This window comes from Trachemys scripta, chromosome 5, assembly GCF_013100865.1.
Source record: "Trachemys scripta elegans isolate TJP31775 chromosome 5, CAS_Tse_1.0, whole genome shotgun sequence".
Classification (NCBI taxonomy): domain Eukaryota; kingdom Metazoa; phylum Chordata; order Testudines; family Emydidae; genus Trachemys; species Trachemys scripta.
This window is the reverse complement of record NC_048302.1, coordinates 52,418,563-52,438,594: the sequence shown is the minus strand read 5'-3', so window position 1 is coordinate 52,438,594 and position 20,032 is coordinate 52,418,563. Positions and strand designations below refer to the sequence as shown.

The window sequence follows — 20,032 nt, the reverse complement described above, 5'->3', positions numbered from 1 at the left end:
AATTAAATTATTTAGCCAATGTATATTGTGTAACCTATCTTTAATGTGGCTGGTAGGTGTCCAACCCACTACCATGACTTGTTATTGTAGGTCTGTTAATGATTCAATGTGGTTTTGAGCAACTTCCTCAACCTATGTTGCAGTTTTAATATTGGATATATACACTTATCTACGTCAATCTTAATTTATTGTTTGCAAAGGATTATGAAATCCTCTATGCAGCAGCAGGAAGAGCAACACAAAGAGCTTTTCCATGTCTCAAGGGCTGAACATACAGAATCCACAGTACTTTCAGCTCCTGGCATCAAAGGAGACTGGGGCCAAAACAATGACTTGGTGGCAACATATTGTTCTGCTACCAAACTGCCAGGATTACCCAGTCCCACTATTTCAATTTATCAGATTTAAAGCTTTTGTAGGAGATATTTTTGTACAAATTAAAAACAAAGACTATCTCTGCTCTGTCATCAAAAGACCTTTATATCATTCCTCTTTCCGTCTCTCTCTAAATATATATTTCTATGCGTCTATCATCATTAGTATCAAGGCTTCCTATTAATTACCCAGAAAACATCAGTTCTATCACTATCTCAGATTTTTCTATCATGCCTCTGATTAATGCATCTGAGTACTGTAATTAAATTTCATTAAATGTTGATGAAATGTGGATTCCATGGTGGGGTCAGCTCTTTGCTTTTTCCAAGTTGTAGGAAGCTCCTTTTAAGGAGGATGAAGTACAAAAACAATTAGCTCATACTCCAGTAGATTACTTTCTGAGCAGAATGAGTCTTGGTGACTGTCTTCTAAGAGATGAGGGACTGTTCTTCAGCTTTATTTATTGAGGGTTGGAGGGTAAAGAGATGCGTTTTGCATTGCACTCCAAAGTTGCCTAGATTTGGGCTCATTTAATCTCTGGTACTTCAGAATAAAGCAAAAGGATCTTACATATTGTTTTAAGAGGCATTTGTCTGTTAATTTAAGTCCAAAATTTAAATTTTGTAAATTATTTTTAAACAAACACTTAATATAAATTTTTCATGAAAATAATAAAAAACAACAAAAACAATTTTGTTTGCATTTAAAACATTACATTGCAGCATTTGCAACTGTATACTACAATGTTGTACTAATATGCAAGAAACAAAAATTAAAAAGATTATAAATGAAATGGATTATAAAACAGAAGTGAGACTAACTAGTGTACTACAAAAGGCAAAAAAATGGAGAACAGTGTTTTTGGTTTTAATAAGCAATAATATTTGTAACTGTTAAATAGATTTGTTTAATAAAATACAATTTAAGTTGGCAATGTAATGCTCTGTACAGATTCCCCTTCATCCATACATAAATTATTTTGGGATATAAATATTGTGCAATGGGACTTCATGCTGGAGGGTAACTAATAAAGTGTAGTTTTCTGAAAAATTGTGGTAAGGAAAACTGTCAACTAGAAAGAGCACTTATGGATCTAGTGTCAGAGTGTACCCAATCACACATGATTTCTCCTCCAGAATTTCAGACTACCAATGCTTCTTTTGTCTGAGAAATTGTTAGGAGTAGCCCATTTGGCACATAACTATTTTTTTTTGATCAAACAAAGGTTTAAACTGAAAACAGAAGCCTTAATATCAGAGGGGTAGCCGTGTTCGTTTGTAACCACAAAAACAACGAGGAGTCTGGCAGCACCTTAAAGACTAACAGATTTATTTGGACATAAGCTTTTGTGGGTAAAAACCCACTTCTTCAGATGCAAAAAGAAGATGCATCTGAAGAAGTGGGTTTTTTACCCACAAAAGCTTATGCCCAAATAAATCTGTTAGTCTTTAAGGTGCCGCCGGACTCCTCGTTGTTTTTGTAGAAGCCTTAATGACACAAGAAGCCTTAGTCTTGTGTAGTAAGCATGAAAAGAAAGCTAGCATCAAAAAGTACAACTGTTCAGACAGTGGTACAATCTTTCATTACAACAGCAATGACCTAACATTTTTGGTTTTCATGACACTTAAGCTCTTCAGGGCAGGGACTGTCATTAGTTTTGTGTATAGCTCAGCACACTATCACTGAAAAACAAATACAGAGTAAATCTAAGATTTTGGTTAAAGATGGATATTTTTGGACCACCTACTGTTGGCTGCTTGATTTGTTGCATCAGGAAAATTCCATTTAAATGCCAATGCCATTTATATCTCAGTAATTCAGGGCTTAAAATTAAAAAGGTAAATCTACCAACATGATAGAAATACATGCCCTGTTAATGCAGTTTCCTGGCCACCACCAACAGGACTCTAATCCTCACAACCAAAAGAGATCTGAAGTAGGAATTCTAGACCACTGCCTTATTTGGAGTGGGAGATGGAGGGGGAAAAGCCAATATTCAGCAAGTCAGGTGTCCCAAATGGCAGTTGTTTTGCCCTTATGAAAAAGTATAAAATTATAAGATCATTCATTGACTTCAAATTTCTGATCTCAATTGTGGTTTAGCACGATATCCTGTTCCAAGTAAATGTTGTAAACAAGGCATTACAAACTCAGTTGATGGACATCGCAACCGCTACTACTTTGATCAGAAGCTGCTTTGATTTAATTGTGGCCTACAGAGACAACAGATTCGAAGATGGCATCACTGCTGCCAAAGCAATGGTGGAAAACGTAGGAGTTGAGCCTGTCTTCAAGGAAACTCGAATGCATCAGAAGAAAAGACAGTTTGGTTATGAGGGTAGAGATGAGATGATGGGAAGCTCAGAAGAAAAATTCAAGAGGGAGTTTTTTTGCTCGATTATTGACACTGCTCAAGTGTCCACTGAAGAAAGGTTTGGATAAATGAAGCACCATGAAAAGGTCTGGTTTTTCAATATGACCTTAGTAAGCTGCCAGTGGACAGGAAAACACTCTTGAACAATTGTACAGACCTTCACCAGATGCTGACTCATGGGGAATGTTCGGACGCCAATGATAAAGACCTCTATGCCAAATTGAACAACATCCATCACATTTTGCCACATGGGAAGAACTCTCCACTCCAAGTTCTCCAATTCATTCATGATGCAGAGCTGAAGGACACTTTTCCTAATGTGTGGATAGCTGTGAGGATTCTGCTCAGGCTGCTGGTCACAGTTGCAAATGGTGAGTGCATCTTTTTGAAGCTCAGGCTCATTAAAACATATCTTCAATCGATTGATGGCTGATGAAAGACTGACGTCACTTGCTATTTTATCACTTGAAAATGCCATTGGCCAGTCTTTGAATTTCTCTGATGCTGTGCTTCAGTTTGCGAGGGCCAAGGCGAGAAAAGCGACCTTTTGAACTAATGGACTAGGGTTAACATTCTAAGGCTGTTACCTACTGTAACACAAGTTAACACTGGCCCACCCAATGCTAGTGCACAGTTCAATTTCTTGATGTTAGGGTATTTCAGTTATTCTTAAAATTATAATATTTCTATCAGCTGAGGAAACAATTATTTGCTATATATGACAAGAATAAATACAGATTTACAGATCCCAGTGGGCAAATTTATTGTCGTACATGACAGGGATAAATTATGCATGCAAATTGTGCATCAAAGTTGTGAAATGGGCAATAAATGCAATTAAAAAAAGTTATTCAGGAAAGTTTAACAAATGGCGGGAAGGGGATGCTGAAGATGCTCCTGGCCTGGGACGCCATTTGGTCGAGGGCCGACCCTGGAGATAGGATAAATTTTTTCTCAAATCTGGCCAGTGAAATGAGATGGATGGTACTGACCCTTTGTCCTGAGGACATACAACAATGCTAGAAATCAGTTTGTTATGTATGCTTGCATCTCTCTGAATAAAAGAGCTGTTTTTGAGATAAAAGAATTGGAGAGTCTGGAAGTGATTCTAGCTGTCTTTACCTTCTCCAAATAAAATTTCTCACAGCATCAAAGATACTTTTAGATACTCCAGAAACGAAGAATGTGTCAGAAAGGGAAGAATCAGAATCCAGATAAGTCTTTTAACTGTAACTTTGATCTAGGGTTCACCGATCCATAGAATATTTGCCAAATATCACAACTATTCAGTGAATACCAATGAAATTAATCAAAGACTAGTATGTCGAACACTATTCGAGCAGCTCTACTCTGCTACTCACACTACATATGTCCATATTTAATTAAGCCTCAAAAATGTGATGAACTGAAAGCATTTAATCACACAACAATTATTTTATATTGTCCCAAGTACACAGTGCTTCAAGGGGGTGATTGAAACTCCAGAATCATTGACCACTCAGAATAAAGCATGTGGGACGTCAACTTGAGGTAGCTCTTCGGGTTTTATATAAATGTGAGAGATGGCAGACCTTCTTGAACAGAGAGCTTTTTCCTAGGAAATCAAGCATCATATTAAGGCTACATAAGGGGGAACATTCCAACTTGGATGTGGAAAGGGCTAACCTGCTTCATTTTATTTAAAAACCATAGACATCAAAATACCTATTTATATAAATACATTGGGAAGAGTCAGAAACAATACTGGGGGGGGGGGGGGAGTGCTACCAACATTCTTTCATTCCTCCTCCTGTCAATTTCAAGATTTTTCAGGTACACACTACAGTTTTTAAACAACATTTAGTAAAATACAGTCTGAAAAGTTGTTTATGTTGTTTTTTAAAAAAATTTAGAGCAGGCCTTCTTTATTTGATGCTTTTTTCTACTCTATACATCTAAAACTTAGCAGAACTTCACTTGCTGCTGGACTACATTTAGCTGCAATTAAAAAAAAAATACTTAACTTGGAACTGTTAAATGTCCCACCTTCAGCTTTTTGTAACTGAAATTCAAAGCTGAAACAACCAAGCTGCAAATTAAGAACTGCTGGATCTTGGCAACGAGCTAGGTAAACGGCAAATAAATTACATTTAAAACTACTTCTTAGAAGCGAACCTAGTAGTACAGTAGTGACTTTGCACTGCCACAGGCGAAACCTGGGTTTAATACTTGCTTTTGGGGCAAACAAATGCTCGTGAAACAGTGATCATCTCCTTGGGTGTCATGGAGAAGGCAATAAAAAAAGTATTTTTTATATCTCTAAACAGAAACAATCCCCACCTCAACTGAACAAGTGGAACTGACAGAAGCAACTGGAAGGATTAAATACTTTACTTTTTGATTATTTAGTAGAGTAAAATGAATGTACCCTTAAAACTGTATTTCTACTCTGAAAAATGACTAACAGTTATAAAAAAATATATATAATCTATATAACCTATAAGAATTGGCAGATTCTTACTCAGTTTATCTGCTCTCTGTGTGAATTTAGAACTAAATCAAAGCTGACACACAATTTTTACAACTTTTTAATGCTACAGTGCCAATGAAACTCTGGGAGAGCGAGGTGGATTCTACTCTAGCTCACGCATCATAATCAGAATTGTTAGTTTTGAATGCAGAATTCATTGTTGCAGTGCTGCCACTCTGTTTATTTTACTATAAGTCTTGTAATTTTTTGTCATTTTCTTGTGATATTTGTCATTTTCTTAAAGCCCAAACCTCTGATGTCACGTTATGTGAGCTTTCGTTTTCAAAAGAAAGCACATTTCTAGCTATCATGGTTTCAAAAAGCTTGACAATGTGAAAGGCTCAAAACCCAGAAGTCAAACAGAACCCTAAATTAATTATTTTTTAAGTTCTTTTGAATTTTGAATGCATGGATTTTGAATTTGTGATGTATAAGTAACGAAGAATTTAGGTTTGACTTTCAGACTGAGTTTGCAAAGAAGTAAAAAAAATAATTTTTTATATGTAAAGTGAGGAGATCTGATCTTAAATGGTATTTGAACAAATAATTTTTCAGACTAAAACCAACTTCAAGGTGTTCCACATTATATTTTAGTGGTTCAATAATACACTAGCTTAGATGGTGAAAGACATAAATGCCACATGGCCTCCTTGAGTTTTATTTGATGATGCTGCTCCTGCTATATCAAAACGTACATATCGTTCAAACTGCATACAAATATGTCACAAGGAAATTATACACTGGGAGAGAACAGGGTGTGTGTGTGAAAAAACACATGTACTGTACAAACCAACACACAATCATGGGTGATGAAGACTGTGGCAAAGTCAGAATCAATTCCAGCACTTACAACTATCATCTATGAGAGAGGTTTTATATAAAATTCTCTTCTTCAAAGGATGACTATACCTAAAACCACATTAAAAAATAATTACTGGAAGCTTTATTTATATATTGCTTTTTAGTAGGATCCTACTTCAAGTTACTGTACAGTGCAGTCTAATGCTTAATTTCAGTAAGTCTCAAAGATATAGTTTGCCTTTCAAATATATTCAGAAGAACTACATAGTAGCCCACATATTTTCTGCTTCAGCAAAATCCAGATTTAGATGCCAATCTCGATACCATTTTGTGGCGTCTTAAAAACAAATAATAATAATATAGCATGCATTTGCCCCAGTCTTTCTTTAATGTTTTTGTCACCAATTTCTACTTGTCACATATTGTGACGAACTGGGACTGTTCTTACTGTGGTCTTTGAATGTTGACAGGGGAGTGTGGCTAGGATAGTCTGCATTGGGCGATGGGAGACTGACCAAGGGGGAATACCTGAGCATGTAACATGAGAACCCAGGAAGGGGTTAGAGGCCAGGTGACACCTTTGCCAGGGAAACTGAACAAAGGCTGTGGGAGGGGTCGCTGAAGGCAGAGTTTCAGGAGCTGGCTGGTGATATGGCTGGGAGGCAGATGGGGCTCTGACCTCCCAAGGGGGCTGGGGTGCCCGAGGACCCCAAGATGGACCTAACTGAGGGGGATCCTGTTGTCTATGCCTGCAAGACCTGTCTTGGACTGTGTTCCTGTCGTCTAAATAAACCTTCTGCTTTACTGGCTGGCTGAGAGTCATGGTGAATCACAGGAAGCCGGGGGTGCAGGGCCCTGAGTCCCCGACACTCCGTGACACACATAAAATTGCATGAGGTAAATTATCTTTCACTTTCCTCAAGTGTAATGAAATAAATCGAGGACATTAAATTACTCTACTTTGGCATCTAGTTTTGTTCTTATAACTCTAGGTTCTCTCAAAGAACATGATTTTTCCCATCAGGAGTTCTTTTTCTGATAAAGAGGCATTCACTTGTCAGAAAAGGAAGTCAAGGAATAGTTAACTACTGAATCCTCCTGGGAAGCAACAAGTTCCAGAGAACAGGGCACATCAAACTAGGAATCAGGAGACCTGGATTCTATGTGTGGTTCTGCTATTGTTTCAAGTGTATGACTTTGAAAAAGTCTTTTAGTATTTCCATGCCCGATTTTGCTCATCTGGAAAATAAGAATAAATAGAGTGCATATCCATTTGTCAAGAGCTTTGAAGTCTGTTGATGGAGAGCTATGTGAATGCTAGGTGATATATTATTTTGCTATAGCTGAGTAAGTCTTGAGATTTCTTAAACCCACAACCTTTTTTTGTTTGTTAATCATGTTGTAAAATCATGTCCGTTTTTTACATATCACTTCGATGAGTGTTTTTGTTATCATGACTGTAAGCTCCTCTAGATACTGGACCGGGGTGAAATCCCGGCATCATTCAGTCAATGGGAGCTTTGCCAGGTTTCCATCCCGGTCTTCTAATTGGCTTAAAAAGCCATGCTCCTCTATGGCATTATGTACATATTTATTTTTTAAACCAGCAATTAATCTTCTCTGTTTCATGGACTACATTACTTAAAACTCTAGTACATTGTCATAATACTTCTTGGTCTATTCAACTGCACTGAAGAGGACAATGAGAAAACAAAGTAGAGTTGTCAACAAGGAGTCATTCCTGTTTCTATTCCTAAAACTTCTTCTTTCTTCACTCTCTACTACATTTGGGTACATTTCCTTCTGCTTTTCCTTTGCTTTAATAAATGATGCTTCAAGGAAGGAGTGCTTGATAGTCTCAAAGAATTAAGATGTCATAGTACAGCTTGAGGCCAAGCTAGTCAAATACCTTTAGATTTAGAGGAACACCACCCAGTTGTGCTGATGGAAACAGAGATTCCTTAAAGGCAAATCCCATTTTGCTAGCAATATTGCTTCCAATTTAGCATCACACCACATGCAACTATGGCAGGCTAGAGCAGCAAAAGCACAATGACTACAAAAGAAATACAATGCGAAAGACTGGTCTTTTAAAGTAACATTTAAAAATATACTTTTCAAATTCCGTTCAGATAAGTACAGTAAAAACACAAGGGATTGAATACTCTGGATTTTGTCCCAAAAAGTATATCACTTACCTGTTATTACACTTCTCTGAAGGCTGTATCTTGAATTGATCCAGGCTGTTGGGTCATGAGGCCTCAAGCCATGCTTCAAAAGAGCTTTCAAAGGTTCCAGAAATTACTGAAAGCTCCCCCGTTTGCGGGAGCAGCTGTGAGCCAGGATAGGGAGTGGCGTTACATATGATGCATTATAATCCCAAACTATTTAATCCTTTTTGACCAAGTAAATTTAACCTAGGAAATAGTAAGACAGGCATAGCCTAACTCAGTTCACAGCTGCTGCTTCCTTTTTTTTTTGGCCTCAGGGACACTTCTGCAAATAAGAAGTCTGGAGACTGCTAGGCCCCCAGCTATCTGAGGGGGTGGATGGGTGTTCATGTGTATATTAGTATGCATATATGCAGGGCCGGCTCTGGCTTTTTTGCCGCCCTAGGCAAAAGAGCCACCCGCCGCCCCGCGTCCCCCTCCCCCAGCGCGGCAGGGGAGGGCGCCAAGCCCGGCCGCGGGCCCGCTCTCCTCGGCAGCCAGAGCGCCGGGGGGAGGGCGGAGAGCCCCCGGCGGCCAGAGTGCTGGGAGCAGGGTGGAGAGCTTGGCCGGGGCTCTCCGCTCTCCCCGGCGGCCAGAGCGCTGGGGGGAGGGCGGAGAGCCCCCGGTGGCCAGAGCGCTGTGGGGAGGGCGGCAAGCCCGCCGTGGCTCTCCGCTCTCCCTGACCAGCTGGAGCCCAGCGGGGAGGGCGGTGAGCCCAGTTGCGGCCCCGCTCTCGGGCCAGAGTGCCCCGCCACGCCGCCCCCTCCAGGCGCCGCCCCAAGCACATGCTTGGTGGGCTGGTGCCTGGAGCCGGCCCTGCATATATGCTGATGAATTTTAGGTTGTTAATTTAATATGAATGAATTCTCAAGGATACAAAGGGATACCACCACCCACAACTCACCCCTTCTTCACCATGTTAAACCCTCTTTTACAACACTGTACTATTTCCTAAGAACTAGCATTGAGAAAACATCTAAAAGGTGTCCAAATGTTCCGATATTTATGCCTAAGAGGCCCACTCTCTTTTAGCCACTAACAGGGCCAGGTCTCTGTTGGTTAACGTGTTGGTTCCCAGAGATGGTGGAACCAGAGGAAGCAATACAACATTGCAAACCTCATTTCCACAAAATAGATTGGGAGAGCAGGGGCGGAGACAGGGAACAGGGGTAAATATCTGAAATCACTGCACCAAACCTTGGTCTCATTAAATTCTATGGCAGAACTCTGACTCCAGTGAGTCCAGGATTTCACCCATTACTATCCCGAAAGCCTTCCAGTTCTCAAAAAAAAAAAAAAAAAAAAAGTCAAAGGGATCTGTAGACAGAGGAACCCAACAACACTAAAAAGCACAGGGCAATCTGTTCTTATCTGTGAATTCCCATTACCTTATTAGTGTGTGTCATGGCCTTAATGTTATTTTAAACACAGAATGTGAGGGGAAATGTTTCTCAACTACCCACAAATTATTTTTAGCATTGTAAAAATTTGTTGAGCGGAGTAAACACTAGTTACTGTTTAAAATATTGTTGTTTCATTTGCACATCTATGTAAAAATTTAGGTCAAACTAAAACAATTGCTATGTGGACCAAAGAACAGGAGGGGTGCATATGTACTGAGCTTCAAGCTTTATTTACCCCTCCGAATACCAAGCAATCAGAATGTACAATACCAAGCAATCAGTATCAGTTTAAAATAGGAAACCCCTTTAAAAAATTAATCTTCCCCACATTTAACACTCCTGATCCAGCACCACAATTCTTGGCCAGGACCAGGTATGTCAAGTCTCAGCAGAGTACATTCTTATCAGTTATTAAAAACCCATTTGAAACTGGGGTTTCAAATGGAAAGATGAAACAACCTTAGGTTTGATCTTGCAATGGTAACTATTAACATGGTTCCCTGTGCTCATGTGAGGTCCTGCTAAAGTCAATTGACTCTCCATGGATGTAGAGATCCATGCTAAATATATCACTACAGAAAAAGATCACATATACTATTGTAAAAGTTACATAAGGCAACAATGTTTCTCATTAAATAAGAAACTTTGCCATCAGTACCAGAGAGAAAGGAGTTGATGATTGGATGATATGAAAGTTTCTCTCTATAGAAATAACTGTAGCTATCCATACACAGTTAAGGCTCACAGCTGCTTCCTTAGGGCTGGTCCAAACTAAGCCCCCAGTTCGAACTAAGATACGCAACTTCAGCTACGTGAATAACGTAGCTGAAGTCAAAGTATCTTAGTTCGAACTTAAAGGTACTTACCGTGGGTCCACACGCGGCAGGCAGGCTCCCCCGTCTAGACAAGACGCGATAAATCGATCCCAGAAGATCGATTGCTTGCCGCCAAATCAGCGGGTAAGTATAGACATACCCTTAGATAGGAGAAGGTATGGTCCTGAAATTTCTGGAGGTCTTATAACCCAACACTGTGGATCTCTGCCATGATACATTCCTTTTAGAGAAATAGTAGTACATTCCAACAAAAATTCTTAAAACAAGCACAGGTTAATAAGCACACTGAAATTCCTCTATACTTAAAATGAAAACTCAACAAACATTTTATGTACCACATTCCTCAATTTTTCTTTTCTTTTTCCTAATTCTGGCTAGGCTTTCTTGAAATGCCTGTCCTGTCCATTAACCTCTAGGTACTTGGAGTAATTTATAATGGAATATTGTCAAAATACTTTTAAATGACAAGTGTAGAAACAGTGTGCTAGGAGAAGTTGCTACAAAAGCATCATGGCAAATCTTTGTAATGTATGCGTGTTTCAGTTATATAAAGGACCACGGAAATTTATGCTAGTTTTGTGCTATATTAATGGCATTTGAAATTACTCAAAAATATTCTATAGCATGGGAACTTCATCTGTTGACATTTAAACATGACAAAATAAATACTCCAGTTTTCACTATTTATTATAACCGTTCACAATAAAAGGATATGACGACTTAATACATGGACTTTTTATCCTGACTGGAATGTTTAAATAAGTTCATATTTAAGAATGGAGAGAAACAGTTTATAAGATTTATTTTATGGGTTAATAAATAAGGTACAATTTCACAGTGGTAAAATCAGACATAATATTATTCTTGATTAACAAAATCAGGGTTTTTGTTTGTTTGTTTTTAAAGCATATTCCTCTTTTCTCCCATTTCCCTTACCTCCTAAAAATTTACTGTTGTAAATTTTAGTCTTCTGCTGGATATAGTTTTACTTTACAAATAGTTGGCAATATTTGACTATTATATAATTTTTAAATGAAAATTCAAGTTCTTTAGAAAAATAAAACTAATTTATTTTTAAGCTGTTTTATAAAGGCCATCACTGTCAGTAGAAAATGGGCAGAGCCAATCAATATGAGCTGTGTTGTATAACAGTACATTTGTTAGTATATCAGTAAACCTGATGATCTTCTTTCTCCATCCATTGAAGTTAACAGGACTTCTCAGATTCTTAACGTGTTTAAGTGCTTTCCTGGATTTGGCGGATGATATCACTTTTTAGAATGCTGCCGTTTCAAGAAGAGATACATAAAAGCAACGTCTCTTTCTCAGAGATTTATGTGGTTGCACTGTATTGTCAACAATAAAGTGGCAATCTTTTTAGTATAGAGATTGACCTTTTGTGAAGGTCAATACACGCTATGTTGGTAAAAGTATGGAAACTAACAAGTCAAGGAAAAATATTTTTAAACAGTTTTGTATTTATTTTAAAAATATTTTCCAATATCAATTTTTTTCATTGTGTTACTGTCAAATATTTCTTAACTGTTAAACATAACTATTGTCTGGCAACATGAAAACAATTAGATGTGAGCAGGAAGTCAAGATTCTGAGGAAGGCTATGTTTTGTATTCTGAACACTGCTAGTCAGCTTCAGGACTTGGCACTTCCCGTTTTATGCAGAGATCTTCTACTTCATCATCCTGACAGCATCAGTGTTACCAGTTGAAAATTTAAATTACTAAAATTTTGGGGGCATGTGAGTTTTTAAGCACAGATTACATTTCCCCCCTAAAGTAATACATGTACATCAGTTCAGCCATTTTTCAAGTTGGTAAATATTATTGGTTTCAGATATTTAAAAAACTCATTTTCAAATTATATATATTTAGAAACCAACATTGCTGATATTTGATCTTATGTATGAGCTAATGTCTCTTAGTATTTTCTTCCAAAGAAAAGAAAATTATAAATGTCAAAGTCTGAAAAAGAAAAATCTATTGAGCATGCAAAAAAAAAAAAATGACAACCATTTATCTACAAGACCCGTATGTTGATGAAACATTACAGTGAGATTGAAAATCATAAGCCGCTTTGATCTCTCTATGCAGGTGTCTCACATCGACACACTACAAGAGAAAGACTTATTTGTTTTTAAAGAGAGACTATTTTAGTCCTGAGAATATAACTTCCTTTAAAGGAAAGTAAATCCAATGCTCCATAATGCTGCATGGAAATGAACATCTTATAGGAATGCTACAGGGGATTTACCTTTAAGTAAGATAAGAGTTTGGGCCCATTTGTCAGACTTCTCTTAAATTCTGTTTTTTTGGTTGGTTGTTTTTGCTCATGCACTTTTGTCACTAAAGTTGCGGTAGCTTCCTCAAACTCACTACAGTGTCTCCCACAAAGTAAGTAGCTCTTAAAACCAAAACAGAAATGTTTTTAAATGTTAAGATATTTAAGATCTAGCAATCTCCATAAAAGCAGGGAAATTCAGAATCAATCCTAACTCAGTCCACTTCACAGGCATTACTTGACATTTAGGGCCACATCTTGGCATCCAGCTCCTAGCGTGAGGCAAATGCAGCTTGAGAGCCGTGGGCTGGTGGGCTCTGAGCTCTGTCTGGATCCCAAGGGCTGTATTGCAACTTCCTGGCCAACAACCTAATCTGCTTCCTATGCGACTCTGTCCTACCTGAGCACTGAAGTCAAGATGATGGGCAGTTCCAATTGTGAACTGAGAATGAGCATGGGAGGTCTAATTTCTTTGCCTTTACAGACTGCAGTAAGGCCTAACATTATTTAACATTTCTAGATTTAACGTAGATATTCATGTTTTTCATTATTTAAAAGAAAATTTAAATAAAAAATGTTCTATAATACAGGGGTACTTTTAATAGGATTTGTTAGAAGCAGCATGACACAACATGCAATTCATTCTCCCATGGTACAATTAATTTTTGAGACACTGTAATAATATTTTCAGCAACTGTATATGCCTAAAACAATACTAAAGGAGAAATGTAAGAACCATTTTATCATTAAATCATGCAGTGATTTATTATCCTTTTACCTAGTAACATGTTACTATGCTTATAGAGATATATTTAATCAAAATGTTAATGTGGTCTCCTTCATAGCGAGCAGGCCATCTATAGCCTATTACGTATAAGAACTAACTCACAACTCTTAGTTTGTTTACGGGTACTTTATAACAGGAAATGGCGTGCCACCTCTTGATTAATAAAAACATGTACAGCTATAATCTTTAAACCTACAGAAATATTCAGTTTTATTACTCAGGTAATTTTAAATGACCAAATGCTTTCTTAAGATTCTTAGTTCTGCTTTTTTTAATCTGAATTCTTGGAAAACAATCATTTCATACTATCTTGATTTTGGTATGAAAAGATGAAGCGCCAAATCATTATATTATAGGGTAAGAGCAACTTCCACAGCATGTTTTTCTCACCTTTTCTGTCAGGTTTGAGGTTCCGATCCACTGGTGGTGGTTCACATTCTGCAACAGGTACTGGCCTTCTGGGAGGGGTCTTTGGACTGGACCTGAATCCCATGTGGGCGGGTGGAGGGACTTGCATTCCAAATAACGAAAAATCAAATGTGCCTGGTGTCATAGGTACATAGTTTGTCTCTTGGATGGGTTCAGTAAAGCTGCTGGAATGCTGCCGTGGTGGAGAGTTAGGATTCATTGGGACATAGTTTTCATCCAGTTCTTCACTTGAAACACTTCCCACTGTGAACATGCTTCTGTTTTTCTAGAATTAACATACATTTCCTTTAACAACAAAATAATCAGTTATGCTATCAGCTGTGAAATCAGATTCATATTTTAATCTCATCTACTAAAAATATCGTGCAACTCTACACCCTGGTTTTGTACTACAGAACATGCAAATGTTTTGTCAGTATAGTCTCAAGTCAGATCAAATCATACTTACAAAGCCTTCCAGTGAGCTAGCTCTGTCATTTGGAAATGATCGTGGAATATCATAGCAGTCTTGAGAACTAATATCTAAAGAATGAAAGGGGTGAAAGTAGGTATTTATTTTCTCATCTCAGTACCTGTCATGTACGTACATTAGACCACTTTTCCAAAGTCTGTAGTTGTTTACTAACTGCTTTCAAGTGCAATTCAAGTTACTGATCTTTAAAGCGCTAGTCATCAAATAATCAAACGGGGAGAAAGAGAGCGAGACAGATACACCTGCTATATGATGGTGCAGAGTGGTATAAAGGTTTGGGATGACTGCACTACTTATCAACAAAGCTTCTATCTACTGTATAAGTCACACTTTAAAGATCTGATACTGACATTTTCCAGGGCCAGAAACAAGTGATGCATCCTGTTGAAAAGCTGAGAGGTCTCATTTCCAAATGGTACAAAACATCTATATCTGCCATAACAGATTTTGAGATCTTGGTGTTTCACATGGAGTTCTACTTGGAAAAGTGACTTTAAGAACAAAATTGTGAGTCAGAAGTTTTCCAACAGAATATTTTCTATTGGAAATTGCTGATTCAACAGAATTGAAACATTCTACGGAAACATGTAAAATCCATCAGAACTTTCAAAGGAAACTTACCTGGTTTCCTGCCAGATCACCTGCCTTTCTCCTTGGCAGCCCAGCCTCCCAGGTCCTCCAGCAACTTGGGAGGCCAGCTCTCCAACTGGCTTGCTGGTGCACTGGCAAACCAGTCAACCAGCTAACCTGGAAATTTTCAAAAATATCCATTTTATTTTTTCCAAAATGGAATTTTTTTGAAAATTTCCATTTCATGTGAAATTTCACATTTCCAACTTTTAATTCCAAATCAGAATGAAATATATTTCCCATGGGGCAGAAATTCTAATTCTTGCCCATCTCTTATTGCGGGTTGCCTATTTATTTTGTCTCAATATTTCCATTTCCATTTTGCTAAATTTACAGGTGAAACATTTGGGGAAGGGGATGGCCTTTTGGAGTTTGGTTTTAAATGTTTTAATTTTGAAATACTAATTCATTCTTTCCATCAAACAAAACATTAAAATAATATCCAAACAAGTATATCATTAATTCCTTTTTTGTATTTTGCCTTAAAATATTCCCTACCTAATTCCTCTCTCCAAAGGACTTCTTTTTTAAGATCCCTCACCTATAATTAATATTACTTTAATTGGTTTAATAATTTATATTAACATGACATTGTTATGCTCAGTTGTCTCAGAAAACTAAGGCATCCATTATCGTATCAGAGACATTTACAAGATTAATGAAAGGATTTCTCTATATTTGATTGGAGATGTAACACCACCATTTCCCAACCTTTCCATTGTTATTAAAAACAGAAATGTATATTGCTTTTGATATTTAATTAATCATAGCTTGAAAGAGAGAAAAAAAGACAGAAAAAACTGTAAGTAGCAAATTTTTCCTTAGGCAGAAGCAGCTGGATGTTAAGAAACATCCAAAAATGTGTTAAGTCTCATGCCGAAAATAATAAGTATACTTTAAAGTCCAGAAATACAAACATGTTTTAATTATTATATTTTCATTTTTTCTAGACAAACTACATTACATATACTTAATCATAGGGATGTAAATATATTTTTTGTACCAGCAGAAATAAAGGTATGGGTTTATCTAGACATATAGGGCTTAGAGCAGTCCCCACAGAAGTCAATGGGACTCTTTTCTGTTGACCTCAACAGCAGTGAGATGGGGCCATTAGAAACTAATATTATACTGAATGATTTATATCAAAAAGTAAATATTAAACTCCTTTAATGAAATTGATAATAACAAACAGAATTAATTCTCCACTTTCAGATATCAAAGACAAATCCAATATTAATGTATTTGACCCTCTTTTTTAAAAGATTTCTAGGATTTCAATGATACTTTGCAATAGACAGATCCTTAATCAAGAGCCCCTATGCTTTGCTACTTTGTTTCCAGAGTCTAAGTTCTTTTATTCACACATCTACAAGTTTTTTCCTTTTGAAGACTATCTTCAACTGGAAAAATTTTAGTAATAACAAGCTTGGCATTTAAAGACCACCCTTCAATGGGGTGTACTCCCCACTCTGGGTTCTGAGAGGGATGAATTAGGCCAGATGAGCCCAAACAGCCAATTAAGCAGCAAACGAGGGAGATACAGGCTGAGTAGAAAGCCCTGATTAGAGAGAAGGTCACCTGAGCAAAGGTCGGTTGGGCTAGCATAAAGGAAGCTAGCATCAGAAAAGGCTTTCAGGAGGAAGTTTGCAGAGACCTCCTCTTTAGTAGAAAGGGAAGGAAGGGACCCAGGGAAAGAGTACAACCCTGGGGAGGTCTGGCCCTCAGAGAAGGACCTACACTGAAGAGAGCATGGTGGACAAGAGAGCCTGTGGGACACAGAGTAGGAAGCAGCCCAGGGAGTAAGCTACAAGGTTGGGGACTGAACAAATCTTGGTTGTGTGTTGTCGGGTCCCTGGGCTGGAACCCGGAGTAGAGGGTGGGCCCAGGTTCCCCTACCAGCCACTGAGGGAGTGGCACCATGGGGCAGTGAACAGAAAGACGGCCTGAGACATTACTGGAGTGACATTGTCAGGGCAGTGAGGACTGCCTCATGCTTTTTGTGGCAAGAGACTTTGAAAAATCACCCAGGAAGGGAAAACCGCTGTGATTTGGCTGGAGCAGCTCCTGGAGTGAGAGGGGCTGCACACAGAGAGCAATACAGAGAGACAGAGTGCAGCTGGCAGAAGGGAAGTCTGCCTCACAGAACTAATCCCCAGAACAGCCAGGAGAAGGTGCTATCCTGCGGTGGATAGAGTGCCCTGTCACAATCTTGAAGAGCAGGAAGTATTGGTCTAAAGAAGAAAAAAGATATACAGTGCTCAAGTGTCAGCCATGTCAAGTATAAACTCAGCACCAGTTGAGAAGGGAGATGGAAGAGTGGCTCTAAACCACTATTCTGATCCCTCAATCTAGGATGGCTAAAACCAGAACGGCCCCAGTGTAACTTAGAACAGCTTCTGAGTTGCTCTGTGTTTCCAGCTGCAGCCAGCTGGATGTTATGTGCTCCACCCCACTCCCAAGGCACCCCATTTGCAGATAGGTGGTTGTGGTGGGGTGGAGGGGCAGCACGGTGTTGCCAGTTTTGTGACATCTATGGATTCCCCGGTATTAGGAAGAATCCTCAACTGCCTCTTTTTGATAGCTTTCTGGGCTGAATCCATGGCTGATTTGGATCTACAAAGCCACAGACTTGTTATCGACTCATCTAAGAGTCTATAATGCTCTAATAGAAAGAGGAGGTAATGAGATTTTTTTTCTACCTATCAGTCCTACAAACTGCAAGTCAACTCTAGCTCAAGCTGAGGGTTTGGGGTTTTTTCCCCCCCTTTTGCCTTCTCACATATCACCACCAGAGAGAAAGTCCCTGCAGCACAAAGTATAACTTAAAATTATACCTATGTAAACTCACAGTATCCAAATTCTGCCCTGAGTTACATCTGTACCACTCCAGTTATAACTTGCCTATAGGATCTTTATTACTAGTGATGACGCATAAAAAGAAAATAAGATCGCTTGACTTCTGCAAACCAAAAAGTGAGTTTGACAAGTAGAAAAGACATACGTAAATTAAGTAAATATATTGGATCACTGAGACTCAAGAAACATGGAACTCAAGCAAGTCATTTTTCCAGAACAATTTTAGAACAGCCACTAACTTTACACCTGTCACTCATGAGGATTACCACTGCTGGGCCTTGAGCCACTGCACCTTTGAACAGGAGCAGGGAACTCCATATGTGAGGGAAAGAAGGAAAAAGCTCTCTATCAGTTTGGTTTAGAAGCTACTCGTAGGTTTGGAATGTGAGCCATGGCATTGGCAAAAATGGATCAGAGTGCTAACTTGCCTCTAAACTGCACGGCCGCGCAGCAAGCTATCAAATTCTGTGCAGGTGGGGAGAGGCGCCTCTTCCCCCGGCCCCATCCCCGGAGCTGCCCCGGTGAGAGAGGGCTAGGGGGAGTCCTCTCTCCCCACTGCAGCCTCGGGACAGCCTGCACCCCAAACCCCTCATCCCCAGCCGCACCCCAGAGCCCTCACCTCCAGCCAGAGCCCTCAGCCCCCTAACTCCAACCCTCTGCCCCAACCCTGAGCCCCCTCCTGCACCTCAACCCCCTCATCCCGATCCCACCCCAGAGCAATCACTGCCCCCCGCACCTCAACCCTTTGCCCCAGCCCTAAGCCCCTTCCCATACACCAAACCCCTTGGCCCCACCCCCATCACACATCACCTCCATGTTGGTGCACATAACGAAATTCATTCTGCACATGGATGTAAAAATTTGAGGGAACATTGTTACAGTGCACCACGCAGGTGAAGTAATGAAGGTCCATGATAAATACAATTTATCACAGGACTACCACTACCACATAGGATTATAATATAAAATATACAGAAATATGAAGTATGTTGTCTGCAAATAATTTGGGCAATAGTATATTTGAAGGCTGCGCTAGACAATCTTAATAAATTCTTGAGACTTGGACCATCAAAATTTAAAATAAAATGCCTATATTTTGGATGAGGTCACTAGAAGTTAGTTTCTGTGTAACACATTTAAAGACAACTTAAAAATTAATTTAAAATTACTGGATGTTTAAAAGTGGCACTCTAGAAAGCTGGATAAAGCCTTTTTATGGTCTTCATTTTGGCTGAGATTTTCAAAGCATTCTGTCACCCTATTTTCAGTAGAAACTGGGTGCATAATTCCCTTAGGTCCACTCCTTTAAAGAGCTCAGCCTATTGCACAAAATTGAAACAAAAGAATCGTGAAAAAGCAAGGTCAAGACACCAACTACTGACCTTTACGAAATATATTCAAATCTACAGTGGAAATGGTATTACTGCGTGATGGTGGCAATCCTGCTGTAGGGATGCAATAACTACTATCAGTGTCTGAGGCAGTACGAGTAATGCTACAGGTTTCCACGGGAGATCGATCCGAAGTGTGATGTGGTTTTGGTGGCCGAGGTGGAGGAATATCTGGAATAGTCTCTAGCTTCGAAGTTCCTTCTGGAAAAGTTCGTGGAATCTGATAAGCACCTCCTGGTGTTGGGGGAATGTCATAACTAATGGAGAAATGCCTCATTTGTGTATCTAATGAAGATGTAGCAGAAGGGGTATTGAAAACATGTTGCTCTCCTTCTGTATCAGTCCCAGATGGAGATGTTGCCTTTGGTAAACCATCCTGTGAATAACTCCTAGGCAGGTTATAAAGGCTGCAGTCTACGGACACTGATGCTGCTCGAGGTGGCGGAGAGTCATAGGTACTTTGTTGCTGAAAAAAGCCATTCACTGCATGCTTGCTCAATGATGGAGCAGAATTTTTATGGGAGGGTACATTATCATTGCAGTCTGTTTCAGAAGAGATGGACTTTGCTGAGTCAGCATGCAATCTAAACAAAATAAGATTGAAATGTTGATGTATAAAGAAACACATTACAACTGTAAAGAACAACAGAAAATTTAAAAT

General features: G+C 38.9%; 1 protein-coding gene across 7 annotated transcripts in view; it reads right to left on the bottom strand.

Annotated features, from left to right (window-relative positions):
* GAB1 (GRB2 associated binding protein 1) overlaps positions 1-20,032 on the bottom strand; it is a 134,677-nt gene that overhangs the window by 11,806 nt on the left and 102,839 nt on the right. For all 7 annotated transcript variants that reach the window (XM_034772401.1, XM_034772403.1, XM_034772402.1 and 4 more), the window contains 3 exons: positions 19,363-19,955; positions 14,468-14,541; positions 13,981-14,284 (listed from right to left, as the gene is read on the bottom strand). In XM_034772401.1, the coding sequence (XP_034628292.1) occupies positions 13,981-14,284; positions 14,468-14,541; positions 19,363-19,955 (971 nt within the window). The remainder of the gene's footprint in view (positions 1-13,980; positions 14,285-14,467; positions 14,542-19,362; positions 19,956-20,032) is intronic.